At 57.2% G+C, this 13,121-nt stretch overlaps 1 protein-coding gene across 3 annotated transcripts in view; it reads right to left on the reverse strand.

Annotated features, from left to right (window-relative positions):
* The window catches only part of RUNX3 (RUNX family transcription factor 3), a 64,776-nt gene that overhangs the window by 26,883 nt on the left and 24,772 nt on the right, over positions 1–13,121 (reverse strand). For all 3 annotated transcript variants that reach the window (XM_086365219.1, XM_086365214.1, XM_086365222.1), the window contains exons 3-4: positions 4,293–4,570; positions 2,196–2,352 (exon numbers count right to left, since the gene is read on the reverse strand). In XM_086365219.1, coding sequence (XP_086221345.1) covers positions 2,196–2,352; positions 4,293–4,570 — 435 coding nt within the window. The remainder of the gene's footprint in view (positions 1–2,195; positions 2,353–4,292; positions 4,571–13,121) is intronic.

Below are 13,121 nucleotides of genomic sequence, written 5' to 3' on the forward strand. Positions count from 1 at the left end.
CACCACTCAAAGAGACTTCAAAGGTCTCCTCCAGTCCCAGGCACCTGAAGTAACACAGTCTCTAACCTGTATCCCGTTCTCAGCAGGTGCCAACCGATACACTAGTACCAGTTTCCTTAATGCTCTAAGAAATCCCACAAGGGAGGTACGAGTATTGCCCCATTTTACAGATGAGGCAACAACCGAGACACACAGAGGTTAGTAAGCCATTTGCTCAGTGTTATCCAGCCAGTCACCAGCAGAGCTGGGACTGGAACCGGGTTGGTTGGTCGCAAAGCCCAGGCTGACTGATGAGCCTCCGAGGTCTGCAAGGCTCATCGAGTTCCATGGGCATCGGAACTCCCACTCAGGCCTCTTCTGCCTCCTAGGACCACTGAGATTGGAGAGAGAATGGAGTTTGTAAACTCCACCTCCTGCACCTCCCAGAGTCAGGATCCCAGCCTCCCTCCACAGTGCCTCCTCCAAGAGCCCGCGGCTGAATGATGCTTTGGAAACCTAGCTCCCGCTCTGTGGGCCTTGCGGGGTGGGTGCAGGTCTGTGGGTATAAATACTACCAAGAAATAATTTTCAGTGGAGGGGATGGCCAGGTGAGGTCTCAGGAACACACAGAATAACCAATTTGTCACTTTCCAGGAGAGGGAGTGGGGGACACTCCTGACGCTTCGCTGGGCTCCCAGCACTGACTGCCCCTTCTGCTGCAGCTCCAGGGGGCCTCCACAGCCACTGCTGGACCCAGCCACCGCCGGAGACCCAACCGCACCCAACCGCACCCGAACGAGCCCCCGCCGACCAGTGGCCCGACTCTCCACTTGGGGCTAGGGCTGGGATTAAGTTGCAAAAGGCTTGAGAGACTGGGAATGACAAAGGGGGCTTGGAGACTAATTAGGAGCAGCAATGAAAGCTTAATTCATAAAAGCAAACATTTTCCATCCATCAACCTGCAACCAGTTAAGGGCAACGTTTGAAAGAAATCTGTGCGTGGGGAAGGGAGCCAACAGGAACAGGAAATGTTTGAAAGAATGTAAACTATTTCAGTTTCATAAAAAAGTAACAAGTAAACAGTTATTACATGCAAATAATGCCCTGGTTTTAATTAATGCTGAAAAGTCAAAATATGTTTGACATTTGTATGTATACATTGAACGGCTGGAGAGGAAAAAATGGTGCCCAGATGCCCGTTTCCGAGCTGGGCTGGCGGCTCAGAGGGAACTAAAACCTTAAGAAGGTCTTGTTTATTGGTGATGAAAAGTACAATTCTGCCTCAGCCTCTGTGGAGACTGGAAGCAGAGGGAACCTAGCTAGCTTTCTTAACAAGCTGGAGGGGTCGGCTGGTTGCCTGGAAAGGACACTCTCCGCTTTTAGCTTTTCGGCCGCCTGGTCTTAAAGGGCCAGCAAGCCCTTAAGTCTCCATTTCGCCCCGGCCGGGGTTCTAGGATTTCTTAATCCAGAAGTGATGATGGGGTTTCAGGTCCCAGCCGCCTCCCACTCAACAGCCCCTGGCGGCAGCCACAGTGGCGTCTGGTCCTGCCTTCCCTCATAATGCCCCAGGAAGATCAGATAGGCAGGGTGGCACACCAGCCTTGTTTCTAGAGTGGGAGATGGCAGCCTTCAAGCTCTGCTTTCCAGCACCCAGCATCCTGCACTGCATTCGTTTTTTTTTTTTTTTTTCTTTTCTAAACCACCTTAAGGTTCAAAGGGGCTGGCGAAACTGTGGCTTCGGGAGACCACAGCTGGGGAGAGGCAGCCTCAAAGTGTCGGGGAGACTCCACCCCAGTGGAGAGAGTGGTTGGGGTGTTCGGGGCCCCAAAGACCAAGGATTTGTCTAAACCAGCTTCTAAGTAAAGCGCCACGCCATAAAGACCCACGAGGCCCCATTTTGAGCTTGTTGGTCCACGATCTCCCAGCATCTTTTGTGAGGCTGAGGTGCTTAATTGGGAAAGAGGGGAGACGCAGAAGGCTTCACAAGTTAGTAAACCCCAGAAACGGGAAGAAAACTGTGTCTTTTCTGGCCAAGGACCCTAACTTTCTCCACGTCTTCAAAAGGGTCTGAAACACCTTAAGGAGTTCCAAACTGCTGTTTTGGACAGAGCTGGGCCTGGAGACCTGCTTCGAGGGCTTCTGCAAGGACCCCAAAACCTCGTTCTCAGCTTACTTCCCTGCGCCTCTGCCATCGCCAAAGTCGCCCTTCCGCTCACCTCGCCCACTGCGGCCCACGAAGCGGAGGTCATTGAACCTGGCCACCTGGTTCTTCATGACGGCCGAGGCGTTGCGCAGCTCAGCGGAGTAGTTCTCGTCGTTGCCCGCCATCACTGTCACCACCGTTCCATCCGGCACGTCCCCCAGCGCCACCACCTGAGGGCACGGGGGCAGGGGGACAGCTTAGGCAGGTAGGAGAGGCCAGCGAAAGAAGGGGAGGGGCAGGGTCAGCAGCTCCCCTACGCGGCCCAGGCGCAGTGCGGATTTTTCAAATGTGGGGGTGGATTAGAGGCTTAAAAACAATAGACACTTGCGCCCCCACCCCCAATACCACAAAAATCAGAAGGCAAAAATCTCTACTTTCCACACCCAAATCCTACATCAACTGGTTAAGTCACGTCCCGAAGAACTGATCCTTTCAATGCAATGAAACCTAAGTGAAAGCGAGGAATGAGCACAGCCGCTATGTCCTGGGGTGCAGTTCCTCTCTTCCCTTCAGCTTGAGCAAAAGAGGAATCAACATGCTCCTAGCAACCGAGACTCTGAGTGAAAATAATATCAACAACAACAATAACGGGACTGCTCCCCCACATTCAATTAATGCAAGAGCCCTTTGGGGTATGAAATGGGGCCCCGAAATGCGGCCCAGGCCCAGTTTATCTGCCTCTGCAGAGCCTGAATTCGTTATGCAGGGAAAATGCAAAACGCAAAACTAACTGCTGTTTTGAGAGGGGCTGCCCAGAAATCCCCTTTAAAGTGAGAGAGGGGCTTCTGATAGCAGGAGGATGCACCTGCTGGGGAATTGCAAAATGAAGGTGGAGATGCCCCTCTAACACAGTCTTCCCCACCCCAGGCCCCAAGGAGCGTGGAGAGGCAGATGCCTTTTGCAAAGGAAATCAGACTGCAAAGGCAGTCACAGCCATTTAAACGTGGCCACCGCGTGCAGGGACTAGGGATCCAGATGGTAAAAATTTCAAGGAGAAAATGTTTGGGGTCTGATTAAAAAGGCCAGATTTCCTGTCAACATCCTGTCTTCTTTTAATTTCAAAGATTCCTTTTAAGCTCCAAGTGACAGTAAAACCTCCGATCTGAGGATTAAAGTCACACGGGCCTCCCCCTCCCCCTCCTCCCCGGGAGATTTTCCCCAGTGGTATTTTAAGATGTCACCCGGGAGACCTCAAAGAGCCACTCATCCCTTTTTCCAATTTGGAGGCGTCTTAATGGGACCGAAGACGGCCTCGGCTGCCAGGAGCCGCTGTTTCCAGCCACCTTGGGCACCCGCCACCCCCAGCCGCTGGCCCTTCCTGCGTTGCCCTTTCTCACGGCAGCTGTGAGAGGTTTAGGGGAAAACCAAGGCGTTTTCGTTTCATCTCGCTGCCCCCTTAAAAAAAAATGAAAATGAAACAGTCGCCTACTCCCCAGCAAAGAGAAAAAAGCTCCTCGGGATGGCTACTAGGGGCTGCCAGGGGTGGGAGCGCACCGCCCCCCTCCCCCAATCTCGGTCTGACATTCGGGTTCCCGGCCAGCAATCGTTTAGGGTTCAGGGCCCCCCATCACGGCCTGGAGCCTCCCGGTGTAAAATTTCAGAAGCCAGGAGTTGACGGTGTGAGCAGGAAGTGTTTTCTGAGAGCCGTGCAGGAGGAGGGGTGCGGGCAGGGGAGGGTAGGCCCTCTCCCACCCTCCGCACCCCGCCTCCGGGGTCCTCGCCCGGGTCCCAGGGCTCCTCTCTGCCCTGCTCGCTGCCCGCAGGGCTGTATCCGAGAGATCCGGTTGGGGAAGAGCGAAACCCCATCCGCCCGTTTCCGCATCAACGGTCTCTCCGCAGGGCCCCTCTTCTCCACCACCCCAAGACCGAAGAAGGCAAAGCCCTTAAAAAGTCATCCGTGCCGGGTGCATTCTAGAGTGTATGCCCAAGTCCCCGGGTGGAGCGCGCAAAAGCTCCGGGGGGCCCGGCGGCCGGGCTCTCACCCCTGGGGTCTTTCGGGAGCCTCCCTTCCCCTCCCTTTTCCGGGGCTTTGACTCCTGCAGCGGAGACGCCCGGAGCTGCCTGGCCGGTGTCCTCCCGCCCGGGGGTGAAGGGCCTCCCCCGCACTCACCTTGAAGGCGACGGGCAGCGTCTTGTTGCAACGCCAGTGCGAGGGCAGTACGGAGCAGAGGAAGTTGGGGCTGTCTGTGCGCACGAGCTCGCCCGCGTGGTCCGCCAGCACATCCACCATCGAGCGCACCTCGGGTCGGGCGCGCCCGCCGGGGCCCACGGCCGCCTGCGCGGTCAGCGCGCCGCTGTTCTCGCCCATCTTGCCGCCGCCGCCGCCGCCGCCGCCGCCGCAGGGGAAGGCCGTGGAGGGAGGTGTGAAGCGGCGGCTGGTGCTCGGGTCTACAGGAATACGCATAACAGCGGCCGTCAGGGCGCCGGGCGGGCGGCGGCGGCGGCTCGGCTCCCCCGGGGGCGGCCGGCGCGGGCGCCTCTCCTCCGCGGCCGCTGCTGCTGCTGCCGCTGCGAGAAGCGGGAAAGCAGAAGCGGCCGGGCTGGGGCCTCAGGGCGCCGGGGCGTGGGGTGGGATGGGGTGGGGTGGCGGGGGGCGGCGCCCGGGGACGCCCGCCGCGAGGCCTCACCGCCCCCCCGACGGCCGCGCCTCTGGCCCGGCCCGCTAGTCCCGCATCTTGGGGGTGTAGCGCGGCCCGCGTGCGGCCGCTCTTCGCGGCGGTCCCGGCGGCCTCGCTCAGGCTGCGGCGGGGCCCGCCGCCCGCCCGCCCGCCGTCCGCAGCCCGCTCGCGGCCGCCCCACCGAGTGGGCGGCCGCAGCCCCAGAACAAAATCCTCGAGAACCGAGTGGCCGCGCCGCCGCCGCCGCCCGCGCGGGGTTAGTACCCCCGGGGGCCCGCGAGGGCGGGGCCGGCCCGAGCGACGCGTAGCGCAGCCAATGGGAGCCCCCATCGCGGGCACCTCGGCTGCGCTTGCCGGGGAGGAACGGGGGCCGCCGAAGGCCGCCCAACGGGGAGGGGCGGAAGGCTCCGCCCGGGGAGGGCGCCCGGGGTCCGGTCTGGGCCCCCCGACTCCCTGCGCGACAGCCCTGGGCTCCTGCAGAGTTCTGGGAGCTGGAGCCGAGGCTGAGAATTTGTTTAAAACGTCTAGTCCTTCCTGCCACCACCCGCCCCCCACCCCCAGCTTCTTCGGGTGCCCTTCCCGGCCGCCGGCAGCCAGGCCTCCCCAGCTCCAGCTGCTTTCGGCCTGTGAAGCTTGCACCCCCCACCCCCAAGATGGGGACTGCGCGGGGAAGGGGGGGGCGGACCTCAAGTCCGGTAACACCAAGCGGGTAGCGGCCCCAGAGTGCCTTTTCCCTGCCCCTACCTGTCCCGCAAATTATTTTGACCCCAGAAACTCCACCGCACACGAGATGACGCTCACCAGCCAGAGGCCTCTGCAGCACTGAGCCGTGCGCAACTTTCCTCGCGGCCCGGGGCCAGGGAGAAGAGTGTCCCCTCCGTGCCCGCATCGGCGTGGGGGCGAGTAACACCATTCCTCTCCGCTCTCCCCTCCAAAAATGACTTTCAGGATCGCGCAGGCCTCGCTGCGTCGTCGGCCTATGGCTCTTTGAAAAACACGACGGTGCCTGAAAAACGCGAGCGTTTCCACTCCCCCATCGCTCCCCCAACCCCCAAGCCCCAACCCCCCGCGGGCATGTAAACGCCGTCCTGCTTCGTAGGAGAGGACCAGAATTCGTGATGAGAAGGAAACCGTGCAGAGAACGCGCGGGAAAGGCTGCAAAGGATAAGGGCCCCGGCTTCCAAAGCAGGGAATTTTCATCCACCCGGTGTATGCAAACTGGCCCACGCGGGTCCACGCCCACGTCTTCCCGGGCAGTGCGCTCTGGCCCTGCGGCAAGAACGCAGACAGCTCTGCCGGGGCACCTTCTGCTCGCCGGCCCGGGGTCCTCGCTCCTTCTCCCCTTCTCCCCTTCTCCCCTTTCCCGACCGCGTGGCCCAACCGCTCCCGGAGGCAAAACAGGCAAACGATCCCCTCTCCAGCCTCTTACGCCGGGATAGCGGGCCTAGGGACAGGCTACACAGAGGAGGAGGACTGGAAAGATCAAGCCCCCATTCGCTCTGGATTATCGCCCCAGATGGACCCCCTGGAGTCTGGGAAACGAACGCGTTCAGAGTCTGCCCGCCGTTTTGGAGATCGGGTTGGATATTCGTTGTTTCCGGCCCTGGACAGGTGCAAAACGACGGATTCCAAGCCTCGGGAGCGAGCGGAGAAACATAGGATCCGATGGCGTCAGCAAGATCTCGCCCTGGATCTGACCCATCGCGGGCCACTTAGTCTTTGCCAAACGAAATCAAGCCCTGTATCGGGTCTAGGATAGACCGACCCAACCTGACCCAACCTCGACCACCTGGAGAGCTGGTCCTCAGCCCTGTCAGAGCCTCACACCAGTCCCCCTCAGACCATTTAGAGAGCGGGGACAACGAAGGTCCCTCGCTGGACCTTTTTATAGAGCCTGTACTTAGTTGCAGATCGCCAGGAGGGGCCTGCACACTCTCTGGAGCGCTGGCACTGGCTGCAGAACTGGAGGAAAGTGAGGAACAGGGGCCTTGGGGCGTCCGACCTCTGGGAGCTTCCCTCTGCAAAGGCCCACCTTGTCTTGTCCAGGTAGGGCCCGGGGCCAGGAAGGGCGGGTGACTCTATGCTGCCCCGGAGCGGCTTTGGGGGTCAGGACCCGCTGCATCTGGGGTTTGTAAATTCGATTTGTTGAGTGGTTTTGGTTTGCAGCCGTTCCCTTCCTGGTCTCTCCGCCTGATTTCTCCCTCTCGTCCTACGGCCGGTTTACAAATGGGTTTCCTGAGGATAGGACTCCTGTGGGTCTTAGCACCTGGCCACAAGTGCCCGCACGGCTCCAGCCCAAGAGAAAGGCGCTCGCTGCCGGTGGGCGCCTGAACCAGGAAACCTGGGTTTGTAGACACTTGGGTCCCCAGCCGGAGATCGCCGGGGCCGCGGGGCAAGGAGCAGTCCCGGGACCCACCGCTAGTTGACGCCTGCACTCTGCCAGCCGCGGAGGTTCTGGGCACAGATGTGCACCAGGCGCCACCGGCCGGCTCCTACAAGCCGCCCTCCCACCCGATTCCTCACCGTCTGTGCGGCCACATATCGGACAAACCAGTGGCTTTGTGGTAGATCGAAGGCTGCCCTCCCCGCCCCCCATGGACGTGGACGCTCTGTGCCTTATCTCAGACCTCGGAGCATTCCGGCACCCTCTGACCCCCTGCAGAACGTTCTCTCTGGTAGACGTGCGCAGTCTTGTCCTGTTCTCGGGGGAACCCAGGGGGGAGGAGCACACACAAGAACAGACCAACTCGGTCCCAATTTCAACCTAAGACCAACCCATTTTTGTCCCCACCCTAGACTGACAGACCTAGCATCACACCTCTCTCTCCTCTCCCCACCCTGTCTCTCCCCATTTTCAAAAGACAGTTTCAATTGGAAATCTACTTCCCGCCCTGGGGCCCACAGATATCTCTCCCTTCACCATCTTGTGTGGACGATCCCTTCTTCTTCTCTGGGACCCATTGACAGACACTGTCGAATAGCCCCCATCTAAGGGCATGCCAGGTTGTCTGCAACAGGGAGAGGAAGCCAGGACGTGCGGACCTACCTTGGCCCAGAGCTAGGTAAATAGAAACATAACCTGGGGCCTTGCAGAGTCTGGGTTCTGGGAGACACTCCTTCCCCAGGGGGAGGGAGTCAGAATGATCCCGTGTTGGGTGCCCTGTTCCTGCTGCTGGAGGGTGTTTAGGAGGGGCTTCAGCTGCGTTCCTGGCAGTGAGGTGCCTGCACGTGTCTCCCCTCCCACCAGAGAGCTTCTGAGAGTGAGTCTGATTCCCAGGGAGTCCCAGTGCCTGGGGAGGGGTGAGGATCCCCCGTCTGTGGCAGGTAGTGGATGCAGATGCTCTGGAAAACCTTCTAAGAGGTTCACTGGCTGTGGAAGGAGCTTGGGTCTGTGGTTCCCCTGCCTGAATTCTTCCACCACCTACCGTGATCTGGGGTAAATTGCTTAAAACTGTCCAAGCCTCATCTGTTTCTTCTGTGAAGTGGGAGTAATAACAGTGGTCTCTTAGAATCATGCGTAAAGTGCTTGGCACACGCCTGGCACATAGGTGGTGCTCCATCCATGCAAGCTGGTACTGTTATGCTCAAAAATAAGTCCTGATCACCCCTTGTACACGGCCTTTGGCAAGTCCCTTCCCCTCTCTGGGCCTTAAATTTTCTGTTTGTGAAATATCCAGTCCTCACATTTAAAGCTTGCCGAGTCAGAGCCTGGTCCATGGTGGTCCTGTCCCGGATGGTTCTCCTGGAGGTGGTGGTGGGGTCCCCAGGGGAACTAAGGACTGCCTCCAGGCAGAGGCAGCTTGCAGGAGGGTTTTCAGCCACCACCATAGGACTACCCATGTCTTGATCTTGAGGACTCACCTTCCCCTGGGCTCTCAGACCCTCCTTCAGGAAACCCATTGGTCCCGCCCCCTACCTCCCCACAGGCAGACACTTTCCTAACTTGAAACTTGCCTTAGCCCCCTCTCCCTCCCCGGGAGGTGGTTGTTCCCTTTATTCCCTGGAGCCGCTCCCAGGAGCCCTAGTCCAGTGAATAACACAGAGGACTGTCAGCTAGAAGCTAATGACGTCTCCCAACCTGGCTTCCACACCCCCACTCCAGAGGGAACCATGGGGAAACCTGTTTCATGCCTTGTGCCCTGGAACTCCAGGAGGAACATTCCTGTCCCTCGATTTGCCTCAGTCTCCTCTACTGTGAACGGAGGTTGTTCTGATGGTTCCATTTTACAACCTGAAGGGGACGGGTATTGTACTTCACCAAATCAGATATACCATCAGTTGTTCTATGTGCAAGAATAAGAAAGCAACTGTGCTAATTAAACTAGGGCTTGTCTGCATCCTTATTTCAGATATATGCATTTACACATATGTAAGTTTTAATATTAATATATATGCTATCCGGTAGTGGGGGTAGCTCAGCCGTGTCCGACTCTTGGCGACCCCATGGACTGTAGCCGCCAGGTTCCTGTGTCCATGGAGATTCCCCCGGCGAGAATACTGGAGTGGGTTGCCATGCCCTCCTCCAGGGGATCTTCCCAACCTAGGGACCGAACCCAGGTCTGCATCGCAGGTGGATTCTTTACTGTCTGAGCCACCAGGGAATATTAATATTTATATAATAAAATATACATATATAATTAGTGAGAAAGGGTCATGAAAGACAATAATGTGGCTGAAGGGTTGTCACCTTCAGGGCAGGGAGCCTTCACCCTAGAGAATCCAGCTCTGAGGCCACCCGCCCTGGGCAGCCTTTCAGGAAGGCTTCTGCTGAGAGGACTGGAGCAGGAAGACAGGTGTCCTCTCAAATTGTAGATTTTTTTTTCTTTTGGAAAGGGCCAGATTCTGAGAGGAGCTGGGGAGAAGACGGTGGGTAGGACACAGCTACAGGCTCTGCCGTTGGCTGGTTGGACTTCTGCCCAGGGCCTGCATCTCTCTGAACCTTGGTCCCCTGGATGGTAAAGTGGAAAAGCAGTAACAGCCACGTCAGCAGAGACGTTCCCATGTACCGGCACTGTGTTTGGGCTTGAAGTGGTCTTTCAACCCTCAATTGTCTGTGGTAGGTGTTAACGCCAGTTTAAATGAAAAGGAACATTGCCCAAGGTTTTCTGGCTAAAGAGGACCAGAACCAGATTAAAAGCTCAGTTTGACTCAGAATTTGGACAGGAGGCACCCCAAATGGCTGTGTACATTCCTTGCCTCCCCCCTCCGACCTTGCACTGGTTAAATGAAGAAACGGGAAGAGCCCGGCGTATGGATGGATACTGAAAGACCTCAATACGGTTCACTGCAAAAGGGTGGGGGGGGGCTAGAGGCAATGACATCTGTTAAATAGCTGTGGACTGGGAAATGAGCAGACCCTTCGGACTCAGGGAAGGGGCTCCAGGAGTTGTCCACTGAGGCCCACCCACTGCCCGCTCTCCTTTCACCTCGGAACTAACCCACCTGAGAGGAGGCTGACTCAGCTGTAGTCCCCAATTTACAGATAGGAACAACTGAGGTCCAGAATGGGGAGAGACTTAACCCGTGTCACCGAAAAAGAAGAGGACTTGGCAAGGCTGGGGGCAGCACGGCGTGGCCCCCAAAGTGGGGTGGCCTGACTTCCGCCCACCCTGCTGGAACCCCGCAGGTGGAACCCTGGGCCAGAACCACACTGCACCCCACCCCCCCCCACCCCCCGGCTGGTTGCCACCCCTTGCTCCAGGAGAAATGACATGCTTCCTTGCAAGGATGCCCATGGCATCTGGATGCCCAGATTCCAAAAGGGAGAGGGTGGAAGGAGGGCAGGGCGCTGGTCTCAGCACAAGCCTGGCCAGAGGAGAGGAGGTGGCCCCATCAGTGGCCGGGGAAGTGGATTCTGGCTTCGGCTCCCCCCCCCCGGATCTGGTCTTCCTACTGCCCTCTTTTTCCTCTCTTTGGTCATCTGTTGTTGTTGTTTAGTCTCTCAGTCGTGTCCGACTCTTGCAACCCCCATGGACTGTAGCCCGCCAGGTTCCTCTGTCCATGGGATTTTCCAGGCAAGAACACTGGAGTGGGTTGCCATGCCCTCCTCCAGGAGATCTTCCCGACCTGGGGATCAAACCCCTGTTTCTTGCATTGGCAGGCAGATTCTTTAGTGCTGAGCTTCCCACCAGGGAAGCCCATGGTCATCTATAAAGCAGAAATAATTCTGGCAGAGCTCTTCGGTCTATGATGAATAGTTACCCTAATTGATTAGACTCCTGCCGTGTGCTGGGGGTGCTACCTCAGTTATCACTAACCCTCACAATGCTTCTGCAGGGTTGAGATTTTGTCTTCTCCATTTTACAGATGGGGAAGTTGAGGTTCAGACAGTAAATAACTAATTTCCTCTGGGTCTCAGAACCTGAGAGGTTCAAACAAGAAGGTCTTGAGGGCCCTTCTTTGTTGTTGTTTTTGTGAGATCTTAGTTCCCTGACCAGGGATTGAACCCGAGGCCACTGCCAAGTCCTAACCACTAGACTGCCAGGGAAGTCCTTCAAAGACCCTTCTAACATGACTTCTTGGTGCAGAGTTGGGCTCTGTCTCCCCCCTGCTGGCTGGTCACAGGGCCTTCCTCCATCCACGGCAATGGGTGGGTGCCAAATGACCCGCTTTTGGACCCATCAAATCAGAGGACTCTTCTGTTGGGGGCAGAGGAGAGCCCAGTGTCTTGCAGCCCAAGATGGTTTCCAGGAAGAGCATGGCCCTCCCCTAGTCCCACCACAGGGCTTCAGCTCTGGCAGTCATGGAGGGAAAGGGCTCTCTGAGTGGCTGTTTCCTCTTGCAGAGTAGAAGAAAGATAGGAGAGTTTCCAGGTTCAACATGTCTCCAAACCTTAAGCAGGTGGCAAGAATGGGATTCCAAGAAATCGGTATGCCAAACCAATTTGGGGGATAGGATTGCAATCACACGATTACATTTCTGAGCATTGTTCATCATTACTGATGGCAGTTAAGTTCATCCATGCCTCCCAGTACTTTTATGGGAGAGGTACAGTTATCACCCCCTTTTACAGGTGAGAAAACCAAAGACAGAGAGGCTAGGTAAGTTGCCCAAGGACACACAGCTGGGAAACTGTGGTGCTCAGATTCCAACCAGGCAGACTGGCTGCAGAGCCCACGTTCCTGACTACCACACTCTGTTCTCATGGACCAGAATCAGATGCTTGAAGTTACAGTCATGGAATAGAATTAGAATCCTGGCATGAGAATTGTGGGCAGGATTCAGGATTTTATAATGTCAGTCTCCACAGGGTTCTGAGATAGCATATCCAAATCTCCCGTTTATCAAGGGGCGGAACCAAGGCCTGGGGAGGGGAAGGGTCTTGCTCAAGGTCACAGCCTAGGCCAAGGGCAGAGCCTTGGACCCCCTCTCACCGCCGCCCACTGACTCTGGTCCAGGGTAGTTTCCTCTCCACTGCAGGCCCTCCTCCCGCCCCCCACCCCCCCGCCCACCCAGTGGCTCCCGGGCCCAGCCAGTCCCATTAGGGATTTTCCACCTCCCCAAAAAGGTTCTAATGACTGTCAGTCCTTGTGAAGCCTTAATTAATCTCAGAGGCCGATGGCTCTGAGGAGACCGGGGGCTTTGGCCTTACGCAGATGAAGATTACGGCTCCATTTCATGTGGTGGTGGAGGAACGCCTCAGACATTCCTGCCAGCAATAAAAGCCACATGGCTTTCCAGCGTTGCCCTTGGAAAAGAAAAAAAAAAAAAAAAAAGCGCAGCTCTTTGCGGAAAGAAATCAACTATGTGCTGTGTGCATGGCATGAGATAAAAACGGGGTAGGACGAGGTGGAGAACAGTTGGTCTTTCATGCCGCCTCCGATGGCCACCGAGCGTGGCCGGGCCCAGTGGTCGTGATCCCAGCTGCAGCCCCGGGGAGAGCGGGTGGCCCTCCACTTGCTAGTGGAAGCCAGGGTGTCAGGGCCTCAGCCCCTCAACCTGAACCGAGTCTGAGCCATGCCAGATGTCCCCACATACGGGGCCAACTTCCCGGGCCCATGAGCCGTGTAGTCGCCCAGACCTTGCCCTTGGCTTCCTGCCCTGCTATCCCTGTCTTGACATTTCTTCACTACTTTTTGAATAAGGGGCCTGTATTTTCATTTTGCAATGATATGACCGGTCCTGCACAACAGGTCCTCCCATCAGCCAATTGCCACAGGTCCCCCGGCCCCTTGCATGGATCCAGGCCTAGGGAGAGTGTTTTCTGAGCCACCTACATTGGCTGAGATGAACTTCAGAACAACTTTCTGAATTCGGCACATGTGGAAAACTGAGGCTCAGAGAGGTTTCCATGCAGCCAGGAAGCCTAGACTGGGAATCAG

This window comes from Bos grunniens, chromosome 2 (assembly GCF_055505025.1).
Source record: "Bos grunniens cultivar Pamir isolate PY7600 chromosome 2, Bosgru_T2T1.0, whole genome shotgun sequence".
In the NCBI taxonomy this organism is placed as follows: domain Eukaryota; kingdom Metazoa; phylum Chordata; class Mammalia; order Artiodactyla; family Bovidae; genus Bos; species Bos grunniens.